This window comes from Rhinopithecus bieti, unplaced genomic scaffold (genome assembly GCF_001698545.2).
Source record: "Rhinopithecus bieti isolate Rb0 unplaced genomic scaffold, ASM169854v2 scaffold_11488, whole genome shotgun sequence".
Lineage (NCBI taxonomy): Eukaryota > Metazoa > Chordata > Mammalia > Primates > Cercopithecidae > Rhinopithecus > Rhinopithecus bieti.
The window spans coordinates 1,113,327-1,129,954 of record NW_016806879.1 but is presented as its reverse complement, the minus strand read 5'-3'; the positions used below and the strand labels follow the sequence as shown (position 1 = coordinate 1,129,954).

Genomic DNA, 16,628 nt, shown 5'->3' with positions numbered 1-16,628 from the left:
GGTGCATGAACACTGTGTTCAGACAGCCTGGCTCCAACTTCAGCTTTCCCACTACCAGCCATCTGCTTCACTAACCCATGGCCTCAGTTTCTTCTGCAAAGTGAGCCCTCAAATGCTTACCCCTCAAGATCATCGTGGGAAGCAAGCAAGGGCACAGAGGAAGCCCTGGGTGCATGGTGGCCATGGACACATGGCCGGCCGTGCTTCCTGAGCTCCTTGGCTTCTGTGGGGAAGGGAGTGGAGGCCAGGCTTGGGGTGCCAGGGGTGAACCTTTGCTGCAGAAGGCAAACTGTTTGCTTGAGACGGTGAGGCTGTAGGGGGCAGAGGGAGAAGAACTAACATTTGGTGAGCGCCTGCTGGTACCCACTGCTGTATCACGTGCCTATGGTTGTGTGAACTCATCAGCCTTCCCGGGTATCCAGCTCCTGGGAGACCCCACAAGGAGCCCTGACCGCTGCTCCTGTCAGGATTTTAATGGCACACTGAGGCTCAGAGAGGGAAAGCGGCTTGTCCAGAGCCACACAGGGACTCTGTGGCCAGGGCCACTCTAGGGAGGGACCCAGGGCCAGACCTGGGTCTAGGTGATAAACAAGAGAGACATGAGGCTGGGCGTGGTGGCACACACCTGTAATCCCAGCACTTTGGAAGGCAGATTGCTTGAGCCCATGAGTTCAAGACCAGCCTGCAACATGATGAAACCCCATCTCTACAAAAATTACAAAAATTATCTGGGTGTGGTGGCATGTGCCTGTAGCCCCAGTTACTCCTGAGACTGAGGTGAGAGAATAGTTTGAGCCAGTGAGGTCGAGGCTACAGTGAGCTGTGATCTCGCCACTGCTGGGGACAGAGTAAGACCCTGTCTCAAAAAAAAAAAAAAAAAAAAAAAAAAAAGGCCGAGCACAGTGGCTCATGCCTATAATCCCAGCACTTTGGGAGGCCGAGGCAGGCGCATCACCTGAGGTCAAGAGTTCGAGACCAGCCTCAACATGGAGAAACCCCGCCTCTACTAAAAATACAAAATGAGATCCAGGTGTGGTGATGCATGCCTGTAATCCCAGCTACTTCAGAGGCTAAGGCAGGAGAATTGCTTGAACCTGGGAGGCGGAGGTTGCAGTGAGCCGAGATGGCACCATTGCACTCTAGCCTGGGCAAAAAGAGCGAAAGTCCGTCTCAAAAAAAAAAAAAAAAAAAAAGGGCTGGGCACGGTGGCTCACGCATTCCAGCACTTTGGGAGGCTGAGGTGGGCAGATCACTTGAGGCCTGGAGTTCGAGACTGGCCTGGGCAACATGGCGAAACACAGTCTGTGTTAAAAATATAAAAATTAGCCGAGTGTGATGGTGCATGCCTATAATCCCAGCTACTCGGGAGGCTGAGGCACAAGGATCGCTTGAACCCGGGAGGTGGAAGTTGCAGTGAGCAGTGATTGCATCACTGGACTCCAGCCTGGGCGACAGAGCGAGACTCTTTCTCAAAAAAAAAAAAAAATACAGACACACGGCTCTGCAGTGGATCCTGAAGCCTAACTGGGTATTCACCAATACATCCCCAAGTAGAGTAATAATCAGATGCCAGAGGAACTTAAGAAGAGAGACACAAGGTGCTGTGGACTTGGGGCATGGGACTGCAGGGACTGCAGGGTGTGAAAGCCCTTCACACATTACAGAAGTCCCGGGCATTGCCAGGGAAGTGCAGGATGGAGTGGCAGCGCAGGGCGCCTGAGGCTGTGGCAAGGAGTATGGGTTTGAGTCCCATCCATGTTTTTGTATCATTCACACAAAACCTGCAGAGTCTGCCTTCTTGAATAGTTGTATAGGTCTCTACACGAGGCCCCGAAGGTGGGTGGGTGGCTGGCACAGGGTGCAGGGGGACTCTGGAACCAGTCCTGGGGCTGTGTCCACAACAGGGCCATAGCCTCTGGCAGTTCCCTGGGCATGGGAATGGGGAGTTGCTCCAGATGTGGGGACCAGGGATGGCCAAAGAGCTGGATCCCATATGGCCACAGACTCCCACTTGCTGGGCGAGCTCAGGGTTCACACAGGACGTGTTGACCTCTTAGGTTGAGTTTGTTCTTTTTCCTGAACACTGATAAAGTGAAACCTGCAAGAAAAAAATAAACCCAGGCCCGGTGGTGCTGGCTCTCTTCCCAGTTCACACCTGCCTCTGGTGGGGCAGCCCCCCGCGACCTGCTGAGTGCCCCAAGGCCCAGCCCCCTAGGGCCCTGCGTTTCCAGGAAGCTGTGGGGCTTCAGTGGGTGCAGGAAGAGAGAAGAAGGCCTGGCCCTCGGTCTGGGGCGGGAGTCTTTGAGTCCCTGTGCCATCATCAAGGACACTAGTAACTGCCCCCCAAGTGCCTTGTAGGTCTAAGGGGATCCTGGGCAGCCCCCTACCCACAATTCAGCCCCAGGCCCTGCCAGGCACCCCTATGTGGGTGATGCAGAGAAATGCCCCTAAGGGTGGATGTGAGGAAACCTCAGTGTCCCCAGCTTCTGGGGGGCTCTGGGACCCTACCATGCAGAGGAGCTGCCCAGCTGGAAGGCGGGGGCTCAGCTGCTCACCCCCCGGCCCCTTCCCCTGGCTCTCACAGCACACTACCGGACTCTCCCCCAGACTCGGGCTCCGAGGCCTACTCCCCCCAGCAGGTGAATGGTGAGTCCAGCGGGCACCGCCCTCCTGCTCCAGGGTTTGGGCAAGTGGTTGGGGCGGCCTTATCAGGGAGGTAGGGGAGGAGGGAGGGGGCCAGCGGCTGCACAACGGGCCGAGATTATCGCTGGTCAAATACTCCCTGGCGCTTGGCTATTGTTTCCCCACGGGCGGTGGGGAGCCTGGCCCTGCCTCTGAGCAAGTATCCCCGCGGTGATGCCACCCGCCTGGCCGCCTGCGCCATCATGGACGCACCCTTCAGCGGTAAGTGGGTGGCTGGGGAAGGCCGTGGCCGTGGGTGCAGCCTGGGCGCAGGCTTCCCAGGCCGGGCCCACCTCACCTTAGAGGGTGCTCAGGGGTGCCCCGGCCCCCAGGTGGCCAAGAGCAGAACCACCACGGGAGCAGGCTCCCCGCAGTCCGGATTGGGGTCAAGAGTTCTGTTTATCTTACCAAAAACATCCCTGGAATGCCTCCTGGGGAACAAAGGGAGCTGGGGCCTCCCCGCTCAGGCCGGGGGGCTGGCCCCTGAGAGCCCAGAAGAGGGGCTGCCTGCCGGAGGGAGGAGCACCGGGCAAACCTGGGCTGGGGGTCTCTGGAGACTCCTTCCTGAGGCCCAGAGAAGGAGCAGGCCTCAGAGGAAATGAGGACGGAGGGGGACCTTTAGATTGGACTTGGATCCTCCTGGCCCAGCCTGGGGGCAGGAGGTGGCTAGGATGGGGTGAAGGGCTGCCTCTCCTTGGGCAGGGTTGTGCCTCCCTGCTCAGGCCTCTAGTAGGTGACTGACCAATGGCCCTTCCACCTAGGGTAGGTGGGGGACAGTCCCCGGGCTTGGCTCAGGACGGAGTGGAAGCAGGAGACTCTGCCTTGGGGAGGACGGTGCGGTTGGTCTCAGATGTCTGCTCCCCCATTTCTCCTGCAGAACCCCATCTCCTGCGCACGATAACCCCTGAGACGTTGTGCCACGTGGGAGTCCCCTCCCGCCTGGAGCATCCGCCCCCACCTCCAGCCCACTTGCCAGGCCCCCCGCCACCCCCCCCACCTCCACCTCACTACCCTGTCCTGCAGCGGGACCTGTACATGAAGGCCGAGCCTCCGGTTCCCCCCTACGCTGCCATGGGGCAGGGGCTGGTGCCCACTGATCTCCACCACACCCAGCAGTCCCAGATGCTGCACCAGCTCCTGCAGCAGCATGGAGCTGAGTAAGACGTGGGCGGCTGGCTCCCTGGGGTGGGAAGGTGGGGTGCAGGAACCAGGGTGGGCAGGGCGGCGGGCAGGCCAGAGAGGGAGGTAGGGACCGGGATGTGCCCAGGGAGGGCAGAAGGCTCTGCAGGGCAGATGGGGGTCAACATATTTACACACGTTTGCCCAGCAATACCTTGAGGAGTTTACAGCCATGGCTAATTGCTCACAACTACCTTATCTGGTAGGCACAGGTAGGTAAACTGAGGTTCTGATGGGGGAAACGTCCCGCCCAGATCATAAACCAGGACTGGGCCCGGGGCTGTGCTCTTACCCACACCCCAGTGATTTTGCAGCTGTCTCATGGAACCCTCAGGTTTCTGAGGAGTCTTCTTCCTAGACCCAAGCCCAAGCCCCGCACTCTGACTCAACCTGCACGGTTGTCTTTTCATCTGTTTTACACATGGAGATTCCATGAAAGGTTTAGTTCAAAGGAAGGTTCTGCTGTCAAAGCATTTTGTAAACCAGAAGAGGAAGGAGTGCTGTGCAGTCCCCTTTAAATTCCCTGCCCCAGGAAGCTCCCCTTCCCTGGCTTTTGTCGCCCAGGCCCTCTGTGGCTTGTTTCTGATCACGGGGTCTGCTGTCCGTAGAGCCCCTACTATAAAGGGTGACCTTGAGTGTGACACTGCAGGCAGAGACAAACCCATTCATTCCTCAAGCGATTGCTGTGATTCTGTGAGCCAGCCCAGTTGCTGGGCATGATGGAGACACCAAGTCAGGTGTGGCTCCTGGCCACAGTCTGGGGGAAGCAAAGAGTGGTGGAAGCAGAAAATGACAGTACAGAGCAATGGGGAGTAGGAGGAGGCAAAGCCTGAGGGCTTCCTGCAGGAGGTGTCCTCTGGGAGGGGCATATCCTGGCCCAAACAGGCTAGAGAGAGGAGAGAGGTGGATACTACCCAGTGGGAGGGGCTCAGGGAAAGCCAGCCCCCATGGTGCACACTTCTGTCCCCCCAGGCTCCCCACACACCCCTCCAAGAAGAGGAAGCACTCCGAATCCCCCCCCAGCACCCTCAATGCCCAGATGCTGAATGGAATGATCAAACAGGAGCCCGGGACGGTGACAGCCCTGCCTCTGCACCCCACTCGAGCCCCATCCCCACCCTGGCCTCCCCAGGGTCCGCTCTCCCCGGGCCCTGGTTCTTTGCCTCTCAGCATTGCCCGTGTCCAGACACCGCCTTGGCACCCGCCAGGTGCCCCCTCCCCAGGTACATGGCTGGCCAGCCCTTCAAGGTGGGGTGTGGGGCCCAATGTGCAGGGCCCACATGGGCATTCCCTCCCTCCAGGCCTCCTGCAGGACAGTGACAGCCTCAGTGGCTCCTACCTGGACCCCAACTACCAGTCCATCAAGTGGCAGCCCCATCAGCAGAACAAGTGGGCGACCCTGTATGACGCTAACTACAAGGAGCTGTGAGTGCCTCGCGATATTCCCCACTCCTCCAGCCCACCCCATCTTGGGACGCCCCAGCCCAGGACCCCATCAAGGTCCTAGAGCAGGGCCTGGGAGCACTCATTTCACAGAAGAGCAAACAGGCTCAGGGAAGAGCCAGGACTGGCACTCAGGGCTCCTGACTCCTAGGCCAGCCCCAGGCCTCCCTGAGAAGGTGATGATTGCAAGGGAGGAGCAGCTGGGAACCAAGTCAGGGAGAAGTGGGCAGATGGGTGCTTTTTCCCGGCTCCTCCTTCCCCGCCTCCTCCCCCTGCATTCCAGGAAGGTAGCCGGAAGCTGAGCCCCAGCGGGACCCTCCCGGCAGCCCCTCCCTAGAGGGAGGGAGGAGGGGCTGGGGAGGATCAGGTCAGAGGCTGCCCCGAGCATTCCTAGTGCCCCCTCAACACCAGAGGGCTCCATCTTTCCAGGCCCCAGGCCGGGAGCCCTGTAGGGACCACTCCCGTGGCTCCCCCAGAAGGCCAGTGGGCCAGTGACAGGGTAACTGTGGATATGGCCAGGCCTGGGCCAGCAGATTAGAACAGCTGCATGGAGTTGGGTGCTCCAGGCTTTGGGGGAATTCTTAGCCAGCAGCCCCAGGGCTGGGGGCGTCTGGCTGCTGGGTGGCTGGAGGGTCCCGTGAAGTCCTGCCAGGTGGGGGTGCAGTCGTATGGCACTCCAGCCTCTCTGACATGGGGAGGAAGCCCCCTACTCTTACCCCCATACTCTTTGGGCTACCCTTGCCACCCCAGGCCCTAAGGCCAGGAAGCTTGGCAGCTGCAGCCCCGGAAGTGGCCCAGGCACTTCCTGGGTGCTTTGCTAGGTCAGGCAGGTGAGTGGAGCTCCGGGAGGGAAGAGGTGGTGAGCCCAGGCCTTTGGCAACACTGGCCAGGCCCAGAGGCCTCTTCCCACAAGTTTGGAAGCATTCTCCCTGCCCAGCTTCCTCCGGGCTGGCACTGGGCATTCCTGTGACCACTCTTGTGCCTGGGGACCTGAGTGAGGGTGCGCTAAGCCACAGGCCAACAGTTGCTTTTTTTTTTTGAGATGGGGTCTTGCTCTGTTGCCCAGGCTGGAGTGCAGTGGCGTGATCTCGGCTTATTGCAACCTCCGCCTCCTGGGCTCAAGAGATTTTCCTGCCTCAGCCTCCCGAGTAGCTGGGATTACAGGCGGCTAATTTTTGTATTTTTAGTAGAGGCGGGGTTTCACCATGTTGGCCAGGCTGGTCTCGAACTCCTGACCTAGTGATCTGCCTGCTTCGGCCTCCCAAAGTGCTGGGATTATAGGTGTGAGCCACCGAGCCTGGCCCAGTTGCTCTTTTTACTGTCAACTAGAGGCGTCCCAAAGGGGCCAAACGTGGGACACTAAACCCAACAACAGATGGGCAAACTGAGGCTGAGTCTGAGGGAGAGTCCAGGAGTGCCCCTTCCCTCCCCGGGCAGATGGAGGGAGTAGGAATGAGGAGGGAGTGGGAATGAGGGTGTCTGGGGACTTGAGCAAGCCGGTGGGCAGGGGCTGGGTCTGCAGCAGAGCAGGCGCCTGGTTCCACCGTTTCCAGGGCAACTAGCTGTCAGGCTCCGTGAGGCTCTGCAGACACAGTCCCTCTCGGGTGAGTGAGGGGGCTTCAGGCAGCCTTCTGGGAAGGAGCCAAGTGTGGAGAGGGCAGTTAAGCCCTCCCTGGCTCAGGAGTTCCCTCCCATCTGGTGGGCCTCAGGGTCTGGCCCTGCTTCCCCCATCACCAGGACAGGGCAGTGGCCTGAGGCATGGGGTAGAGGAGAGAATGTTGTCTAAGGAGTTTGCAACCCTGTACCAGAATCCTTTCCGGGACTCAGTTTCCATTTCTCAGGAGTGGGGGCAGCTGCAATGGTGGTTTGAGGATGCAGGGGTGTGAGGTGGGAAGTGGTTTTGCAACCTAGCAGGTGGGAGGAACCGATGTTCCAGGCCCGGCTCTGGGGCCTCAGGGGAGTGCCCTTACCTGTTCCCAGACCCATGCTCACCTACCGTGTGGACGCGGACAAGGGCTTCAACTTTTCGGTGGGCGATGATGCCTTTGTGTGCCAGAAGAAGAACCACTTCCAGGTGACGGTGTACATCGGCATGCTGGGCGAGCCCAAGTACGTCAAGACGCCTGAGGGCCTCAAGCCCCTCGACTGCTTCTATCTGAAGCTGCATGGAGTGAAGGCAAGTTGGGGCTCGGCAAGGAAGGGAGGGCAGGAGGGCCCTTTGGGGGGCACTGAAAGACCCCAGAAAAAGCAAGGGTTGGCTGGGTGCTATGGCTCGCGCCTGTAATCCCAGCACTTTGGGAGGCGGGCAGATCACTTGAGGTCAGGAGTTCAAGACCAGCCTGGCCAACATGGTGAAACCCTATCTCTGTTAAAAATACAAAAATTAGCCGGGCGTGGTGGTGCGGGCCTGTAATCTCAGCTACTCGGGAGGCTGAGGCAGGCAGGAAAATCGTTTGAACCCAGGAGGCGGAGGTTGTAGGGTGCTGAGATCGTGCCACTGCACTCCAGCCTGGCAACAGAGTGAGACTTCATCTCAAAAAAAGAAAAAAAGCAAGCATGTGTGCGAATGTGTGTGTGTGTATGTGTGTGTAAACTAGATCCTGCCCTGCCACCGCTGCCCCACCCTCCCACCTTTTCTCCCTGTGCCTGCCCCTCAGCCTGCCTCCCTCTCGCCCTGCGCCTGCCTCTTAAACACTGGGTTCCTGAGCCTGCCTCCCTCTCGTTGGGCTCCTCAACCTGCCTTCCTGCCTCCCTGCCTCCCTTTCGCCCTGTGCCTGCCCCTTAAACGTTAGGCTTCTCAGCCTGCTTCCCTCTCACTGGGCTCCTTAGCCTGCCTCCCTGCCTCCCTGCCTCTCTGCCTCCCTCTCGCCCCGTTTCCTGCTCCAGCCTGTGATTCCCAAGTCTGCAACCCTAGTCAAGACCCATCTCCTGAGCCCTCTACCAGGTGCCTCAGCTCCAGGTCCCAAACTAAACTCCCTGCACACTTGCCTCCCACCCTGGGCTCCCCTCTCAGGGAATGGGGCGCAGGGCCTTGGTTACCCGAGCCACAAATCTGGGTCAGGGCCCTCTTTCCCCTCTCATCATGCATCTGGCCCTGCTATTGCCCTGGAAGATCCCTGTACCTGGTCCGGTCCTTGCCTCTTTCCTGTCCATCCCCTGGTCTGGGTTACCTCCCTTCCTTGTCAGAATGTCCATGACAGTTGGGACCCCCAACTCCTGGCCCACTTGAGACTCAGGCGGCCACAGCACTCCCTATCCTTCCAAGGCCCCCACTGTCTTCCTATCAAAGCCCCGGCTTCCAAGCTGCACCACGGGGGCCTTGGGGGCCCTGCCCTCCAATCCAGCTCTGCCATGTGTGGTACCCCAAACCTCTCGTGCCCATCACAGCCCCTGCCCTCCAACCTGCAGCTCCCTTTGCCTTGGATGTCCTTCCCAACACGCATCCTTCCTCTCCGGGCAGACTCCATGCTGGTCCTCTCCCCAGGGCCCCTCCTCTGAGGCCTATTGGGAGGCACCACAGCACAACCCCAGTAGTGGCTGATTTTGAGTCTATGAGCTCCCTGGGGACATGGCTGGGTCTGTCGATTTCGGTGTCATAAGTGAGCCAGGCATGGCACCTTGGCATGGCTCTGCCAGTGCACATGGAGGAGTAGAGGAGACGTGGGTATGGAGAGGATCTGGGGAGTGAGTGGGCCTGGGTGCAAGTGGATGGGCTTGGAGGCTGCTGTGAGGTGTGTGGGTATGGACGTGAGGGAGGGTGGGGCTGTGAGTGTGTGTGTGTGTGTGCGCGCACACATGCAGAGGTGGGGGGAGTGTGTGGGTGTGGAATGGGGGTGTGGGTGTTTGGGGAGTGACTGTGCATGCGCAGCTGTGCAGAAGTTGGGGGAGTGCTATGCTGTGAGGGGGTGAGGAGGGTGTGGGTGTGAAGTAGGGTGTGAGGGGATGTGACCATGCAGAAGGCATCTGAGCTTGTGGGAAACACGGCTGAGGGCTGGGTGCTGCCCTGTTTCCTGGTGAGCTCTAGCTGGGCCAGGCCTGGCTGAGAGGGGGCAGCAGGGCAGGACCACCTGGGTAACCCCATCCTGAGATGCCACTGGCTTCACTCCCCACAGCTGGAGGCCCTGAACCAGTCCATTAACATCGAGCAGTCCCAGTCAGACCGGAGCAAGCGGCCCTTCAACCCGGTCACGTGAGTGTTTGACCCTGTTGGGGGTGGTACCTAGAAGGACCCACACTAAAGCTGGCTTGGGAATGGAGGAGCCAGGGAGGCACCCAGGGTGTCCGCCTTGCCTACATTGCTAGCCTGGGTGCCCCTGAGCGGCGTGGCTCTTGCAGCCTCCCTCCCTGCCCCCTGAGCACCCTGCCTCTCCTCTGCAGGGTCAATCTGCCCCCTGAGCACCCTGCCTCTCCTCTGCAGGGTCAATCTGCCCCCTGAGCAGGTCACGAAGGTGACTGTGGGGCGGCTGCACTTCAGCGAGACCACCGCTAACAACATGCGTAAGAAGGGCAAGCCCAACCCTGACCAGAGGTGAGCAGGTGGGAGCCTGCCCCTGAGCCCCTCCATTTCTGAGGCAGGAAGACACCGCCCTGTGTGGCACGCCAGTCACACAGTCCTACAGGCTGAGCCATTGCACAGATGAGAGACCTGAGATTTAGAGCCCTTCATTGACTTAAGGGTGGGAAGAGCAGAAGCCTGGCTTCTGTGTTGAGAAACAGCCCTGGCTTCGTGCTGTGGGCCCTGGGGAATTTCTGCCCCCTGGCGGAGGCTCAGGTTCCTCCTCTGTAGGATGCGGAGAGATGAACATGCATCTGGCCAGGGAAAGGGTGGCTCTGGGGAGGGGGCAGGCCCTGAGTACTTCTGAGACCCCTGTGTGTCCCAGGTACTTCATGCTGGTGGTGGCCCTCCAGGCCCACGCACAGAACCAGAACTACACGCTGGCTGCCCAGATCTCAGAGCGCATCATTGTGCGGGTGAGGGCCACCTCCTCCCAGGGCATAGACAGCCCTCTCTAGGGCTGGGAGAAACAGCAAGCAGAAGTACCCGGGTCCTGAGAGTCAAGAGTGGGCATGCTCATCCTGCTAGGCACTGGCTGTGTGCCCTTGGGCAAGGCTCCCACCCTCTCTGGGCTGCAGGGTCTTCACAGTAAAGCAGGGAGGTGGACAAAGACCTGGTAGCTTCTGGGATCCCACAAGTGACAAAAAGTTGTCACAATGGGAGGGACAGTTCAAGTTGGGCTTGGTGCAGTGAGAAGCCCTGGCTGGAAGGGGAGGGGCTGCTGTGGAGTTTCCCCTGCTCCCAGGGCCCTGCAGGTCCCCTCCCTATCCCCCAGGACTGATCCAGCCCTAACTCGCGGTAGGCCTCCAACCCAGGCCAGTTCGAGAGCGACAGCGATGTGTTGTGGCAGCGGGCACAGGTGCCCGACACCGTCTTCCACCACGGCCGCGTGGGCATCAACACAGACCGGCCGGACGAGGCGCTGGTTGTGCACGGGAATGTCAAGGTCATGGGCTCGCTTATGCACCCCTCCGACCTGCGAGCCAAAGAACACGTGCAGGAGGTGGGGACGGGGCTGTGGGGGCCGGGCGGGGCTAGAGGCTGCGGTGGGTCGCGGGGCGGGGCTCCTGGGGAGGGGCGTGACCGCGCGGAAAGGCGGGGCTGCCGGGGAAGGAAGGGAGGGAGGCTGGCCTCGAATCCCGATCTAACGACTCCAGTAGTGGGATCTCCTCTCCACACTGCAGCCTCCAGGTTGCCGCCCTCCTGGGCTCCGGGGTCTGCTCCAGGACCGCCGCAGGAGGGGAGGGGTTCATTCCCGGGCCTGGCTCCCCGCAGGTGGACACCACCGAGCAATTGAAGAGGATCTCGCGCATGCGGCTGGTGCACTACAGATACAAGCCCGAGTTCGCCGTCAGCGCGGGCATCGAGGCCACTGTGCCAGAGACAGGTAGGGACCGGGCTGGCGCGGACTGGGGTCCGGGAACCCAGAAACCTCGGTCTCAGTGACCTCGCCCCCTGTCACCTGGAAATCCTACTCCCAGAAACCCCTCCTCTTGACTCCTGGAACTGCGCCCCTGGGAATCATGCCTTCTAGAAGTCCCTCCCCTCAGACCTTGGAAAATCGCACTTCTCCAGGTCCCCGGAACCTCCCCCCATTGTCAGTGGAAATCTGAGAATCCCGGCCTAGGGACCCTCGCCCTTCCCTAGATGAATCCTGCCTTTAACCTGCCGGAATACTACCCACTCCCCTTGGGATCCTTATCCCCAGGAATCTGCCCCACCCCAGCCCGGGAACCTTACATCTGAGCCCTGGAATTGCAATCCTGTGAACACTTGTTCCGGGATCCCCCTGCTCCAGGGCTCCTTGGAATCCAAATCTCTGGGTTCCAGAATGTTACCCTCTCCAATCCTGCCCTTTCCCACCCCCCACCCATCTTTGGCTTGTCCCCCACCTCCAGGTGTCATCGCTCAGGAGGTGAAGGAGATCTTGCCTGAGGCTGTGAAAGACACCGGAGACGTGGTCTTTGCCAATGGGAAAACCATAGAGAACTTCCTGGTGGTGAACAAGGTCTGTGGGTGGGGCAATGGGAAGGAGCCCAGAGGCAAGGGGGGAGCCAGCTGGGGGACACTTATCACCTCCATAGATACTGGGGAGGGGGCACTGCAGGAGCAACCTCAGCTCTCATGCTGCTTCCAGAGTGCCCTCTGCACCCCACAGGGAAGGGGTGAGTGTTCAAGGAGATGACTGGGTAGGGATTTGGCCCCTGGAGCCTGTGTGATCAAGGGCAAGAGAAACCCTGTGGAGGGCCATCGCCTTCCACCCCCAGTAAAATGAGGGCAGTAATAGAACTGCAAAGACATCCTCATATGGTTACCTGCACGCTGAAATACGTGATTTATTGTGAGGATGACTTTTGTCACCTGTCCTGAGTCTGGGCACCAAGGTGGCATGTAATGGGTCTCCACCCAAGGTGAATAGTGAAATGCTGACATGTGAGACAGCAGTCATCAGAGAGGGCAGATCTCGGGGCTGCAGACTTCAGGCTTAGGGGAGGAGAGCTCTGGCAGGGAGTGGGGAGGGCCATTCAGGCAGGTGGGACAGCCCAGGTGAAGGTGCAGAGGTGAGCGTGTTGCTTGGAGACAGGCACAGGAGCTGTGGGAGCCGAGGCTGGACTGGAGGGGCCCGCCCAGGTAGGGAGGCTTTGAGGGCCTCCCGGTGGCCAGGGACAGTGGCCGCCCCTCCTGCCCCCTGAGGTCTGGCAGTCTGGGGCTCCCGGGCCTGACTGGGCCCTCTGTGTTGGCCTATGGCCCATGGCAGGAGCGCATCTTCATGGAGAACGTGGGGGCTGTGAAGGAGTTGTGCAAGCTGACGGACAACCTGGAGACACGCATTGATGAGCTGGAGCGCTGGAGCCACAAGCTGGCCAAGCTGCGGCGGCTCGACAGCCTCAAATCCACCGGCAGCTCAGGCGCCTTCAGGTAGGGGTGCGGGGTGAGGGAAGGTGAGACCCTTCTTCCCAGGGACACCCCTGATCCTGGCCCTCTTGCTGCAGCCATGCAGGGAGCCAGTTCAGCCGGGCAGGCAGTGTCCCCCACAAGAAGAGGCCCCCTAAGGTGGCTAGCAAGGTAAGGGTGAGCAGGGATGGCAGGTGGGTTGGATGGGCAGTTCCCCATCCCTGTGGCCTCCCTTTCCGGGTTGCAGTTCTCCAGCCTCACTGCCTCTGGCGCTTCCCTCTCCTTGTGACTCTGTAGCCCTGCCAGCCCCCAGTTTCTCTTTCTTCTCCCTTTGCCCCCTGGGGGAATGGGGCACCCACTTAACCACCCACTCCCCCGCCCGACCTCCAGCAGAGCCCACTGCAGGCAGCCTCAACCTGGCCCTCTTTGCATTTGCACTTTTCCTCTTGGTCCTCAGTCATCGTCCGTGGTTCCAGACCAGGCCTGCATCAGCCAGCGCTTCCTGCAGGGAACCATCATTGCCCTGGTGGTGGTCATGGCCTTCAGGTGACTTGTCCCTTGGGCTCTCAGGGTGGCTGACTAGGGGAGTGGAGCTGCCCAGTGGAGTCACCTGCCCATGGGCTCAGGCCTAGGGGAAGAGGAGGATGTAGCTCGGGAGATCAGGCAGCTGAGGTCTCAGTGAGGTGGGCCTTTCTGCCTCCTCCCTCTGGGGTGACCCATTTTGCAGGCATCACCTGGGAGCCCAGCTTCAGGAGCAAGGACCACAGCCTTGTCCTAGAGAGAGGGCACTGGCTGGTGGCTCCAGCTCTAACGGTCACCCTTTTCTGTGGCTCCAGCGTGGTGTCCATGTCCACACTGTACGTGCTGAGCCTGCGCACAGAGGAGGACCTGGTAGACACTGACGGGTAGGTTCCTGGATGCCACGTCAAGCCTCCAGGCCAGGTGGGGCTTTGGTGGGCAGGCCCAGGTCAGAGAGCCATGAGACTGTCTTCTCTAAAGGAGTTCATCCTTAGCCTCTCAGCCTGCTGGGGTGCTGTGGGGGTTCAGGGAGAGCCTCCTTGGAGGGTGGGCAGCCTTTGCCAGTCCCTGCTGACACCGATGTTTGTGTCTGGCCTGTTTAGTGCCCCTCCAGGTAGCCGGGCCTGCCAGTCAGGGCTGTCTGAGGGGCTGGGGTTGGAACATGGGGTAGGCGGAAGGAGGGCCAGGGCAGGGCCTTGGGCTCTGTGAGCCCACTGTCACCCCCAGCTCCTGGGGCCACCTCTGACTGTGTCTTCTCTTCTCTCTTCCCCTTTGCCTGTCTCACCCTTTGCCTCTTTGCTGCCCCTTAGCTCTTTTGCCGTGTCCACTTCCTGTCTCCTGGCCCTGCTCCGGCCCCAGCCCCCTGGGGGGAGTGAGGCCTTGTGCCCATGGTACGTGCTGACCGGCACCCCTCTCCTCTGGCTCCTGCTGCCCCTCTTCCTGCCTCCCTCCCCTCCCTCTCTGCCTTCTCCTGCCCTCCTGCCTCTCCAGGACTGCCAGGCCCTCTCCCCTCAGGCTCTCCCAGCCCCTCTGAGCTCAGCCCATCCTTCCCCAGCAGGTCCAGCCAGAGCTTTGGGACCACACAGCTCCGACAGTCCCCCATAACCACTGGGCTACCAGGCATACAGCCCACTTTGCTGCTGGGTGCGTGTCTGGGCAGGTCTGGGGTGGGACGGGGAGGTTGCTATGTTCTCTCTTGGGGGCTCCTCCGGCTCACACAGCCTCTGGCCTCCTCAGTGACCACCAGCCTCACCAGCTCGGCCCCAGGTTCTGCCATCCGCACCCTGGACCTGTGTTCCAGCCACCCCTGCCCTGTCGTCTGCTGTTCCTCACCCACCACCAACCCTACCACTGGTCCTAGTCTTGGACCCAGCTTTAACCCTGGCCATGTTCTCAGCCCAAATCCCAGCCCCAGCACCAACCGTTCAGGTAAGGCTTTCTCTGGGCTGGGGCTTGGGGCGAGGGCTACCTGAGTAGAGAGAAAGGCCCAAATATTCATTGGTGGGAGGGTCTCCTGGAGCCCAGAAAGAGGCTCTGGACAATGACTGGGAAGTTCCCCTGAGAGGACCAAGAGACACATGGGGTTCACTCAGTCTTATGGAGCCCTAGAGACAGCTGGACAGGAAGCAGCCAGCTCCCTGCTTCTCAGCCTGTCCCTGGTTCTATCCACAGGCCCCAGCCAGATGGCCCTTCTGCCAGTCACCAACATCAGAGCCAAGTCCTGGGGTCTTTCAGCCAATGGCATTGGCCACTCCAAGCATCACAAGAGCCTGGAGCCTCTGGCCAGCCCTGCAGTCCCCTTCCCTGGGGGGCAGGGCAAAGCCAAGAACAGTCCCAGCCTTGGTTTCCATGGCCGGGCCCGCCGAGGGGCCCCCCAGTCCAGCGTGGGCCCTGCTCAGCCCACCTGGGCCCAGGGCCAGTCAGGTACTTGCTGCACCCCTGATAATACCCAGCCCAGCCTGGCAAGGCTCACTGGCCAGGGCCCACCTCAGCCCAGTCATGTGACTGTCTGGGTTCAGACTTGTCAGTCAATAGACGTTTGCTGAGCATAGAGTAAGGGTCAGGGATCAGGCCCGCAGCCTTACATAGCTCATCTCATTTAGTCCTCACAGCACTGCTGCAAGAAAGGAATTGTTCCTATTGTTGAGCTGAAGAAATGGGATGGAGACTAAGGTGAAGTGACCTGCCCAGGGTTATACAGCCCCACTGAGGCAGGGCTTATATTTGATCCCGAGTCTGATGCCTCCTTCACCATGCCAGCACCAGGAGGGTGCTATACCGGGTCTTGCCTATTATTTCCCAAACCTCGTATCTTTGGTTTTAACAAAGCTACAGAACCTTTTATTCAGTTTTCAAACTGGGTTCCTCTGAGGCACCCTGAGGGCTGCCCTGGGGGTTGAAGGGGAGGGTGGGAGGCTTCCTGGCTTCAACCAGGCAGCTCTGCTCTCACTAACTTTCATTTGATGGGCTTTGTGGCTTCAAGAAAAAGAAACCCTGGAAAATGTGGCTTACAGAGATGGAAATTCAAAGTGATGGGGAACCCCATGGGGGAGATGTTTACAACACCCATTTACTGAGCTGCCTGCCACTCTGTGGCCGGCTCTGTACAGGGGACTGGGGGTGATGAAGACGGATACGCTCCTGTCCCCAAAGACCTCACAGAGATGAAAACACAGCAGTGTGATGAGGCTCTGAGGGGACATGCCGGTAGCTTTGGGACTGGGGAGGACACTTAATCTGGACACAGGTGGGGATGATCAGGGAAAACTTCTCTGGAGTTGGTGACATTTGAGCTGACTCTTTAAAGGATCTTTGGAATTTGCCCAGAAGGGATGTGGGAAGGGCACCTTCCATCTCGTCTGTATCTGATACACCCCACACAGGGTGTCCTGGATCCTGTTGGGGTCCTTGGGTCCCTGGGTCATGCCTCAGAGCTGAAAACATACCAGGTCCAGCAAATGTTGAGTGGCCCCAGCTTCCCCGTTCCTGGGTGGATAGTCAGGCAGCAGCAAGACTGTACGTAAACGAGATGAGCAAGAAGGCCTGTCTCCCCCATCTGGCTTGTCACACTTCAGTCCCACCTCTACCCAGCCAGCCAGCCTGCAGTGGGTCTGTTCAGGGAGGCTGCGAGGAGCAGCGTGCTGGTAGCAGTGTAATCATCGGCCTCGGGGCGGGGGGAGCCTGATTTGTGTGATGCTGTCACCACCGCTGATTTCAAGCTACCAGTGTAACTGATGTTTCTGAATCCAGAACTGGGAGAGATGCCCGCAGTCAGGAATGGAGGCCTTGAGCGGGCTCCTGTACACCTGGCAAGGGATGTGAAGACCCATCCCTCCTTCTGGGTGTTCCAGTTCTT

General features: G+C 59.8%; 1 protein-coding gene across 9 annotated transcripts in view; it reads left to right on the top strand.

The window, feature by feature from the left end:
• The window catches only part of MYRF (myelin regulatory factor), a 36,599-nt gene that overhangs the window by 14,767 nt on the left and 5,204 nt on the right, over nt 1-16,628 (top strand). For 2 of the 9 annotated variants that reach the window (XM_017878426.1, XM_017878424.1), the window contains exons 4-22: nt 2,585-2,646; nt 3,560-3,839; nt 4,834-5,084; nt 5,163-5,286; nt 7,285-7,480; nt 9,417-9,493; nt 9,722-9,832; nt 10,185-10,275; nt 10,662-10,862; nt 11,135-11,246; nt 11,758-11,867; nt 12,618-12,778; nt 12,853-12,925; nt 13,212-13,300; nt 13,591-13,659; nt 14,083-14,163; nt 14,331-14,416; nt 14,510-14,701; nt 14,945-15,196. In XM_017878426.1, coding sequence (XP_017733915.1) covers nt 2,585-2,646; nt 3,560-3,839; nt 4,834-5,084; nt 5,163-5,286; nt 7,285-7,480; nt 9,417-9,493; nt 9,722-9,832; nt 10,185-10,275; nt 10,662-10,862; nt 11,135-11,246; nt 11,758-11,867; nt 12,618-12,778; nt 12,853-12,925; nt 13,212-13,300; nt 13,591-13,659; nt 14,083-14,163; nt 14,331-14,416; nt 14,510-14,701; nt 14,945-15,196 — 2,618 coding nt within the window. Of the gene's footprint in view, nt 1-2,584; nt 2,647-2,731; nt 2,905-3,559; nt 3,840-4,833; nt 5,085-5,162; nt 5,287-7,284; nt 7,481-9,416; nt 9,494-9,721; nt 9,833-10,184; nt 10,276-10,661; nt 10,863-11,134; nt 11,247-11,757; nt 11,868-12,617; nt 12,779-12,852; nt 12,926-13,211; nt 13,301-13,590; nt 13,660-14,082; nt 14,164-14,327; nt 14,417-14,509; nt 14,702-14,944; nt 15,197-16,628 lie in introns of those variants that run through there. The other 7 variants (XM_017878425.1, XM_017878422.1, XM_017878429.1 and 4 more) reach the window with 5 other exon arrangements.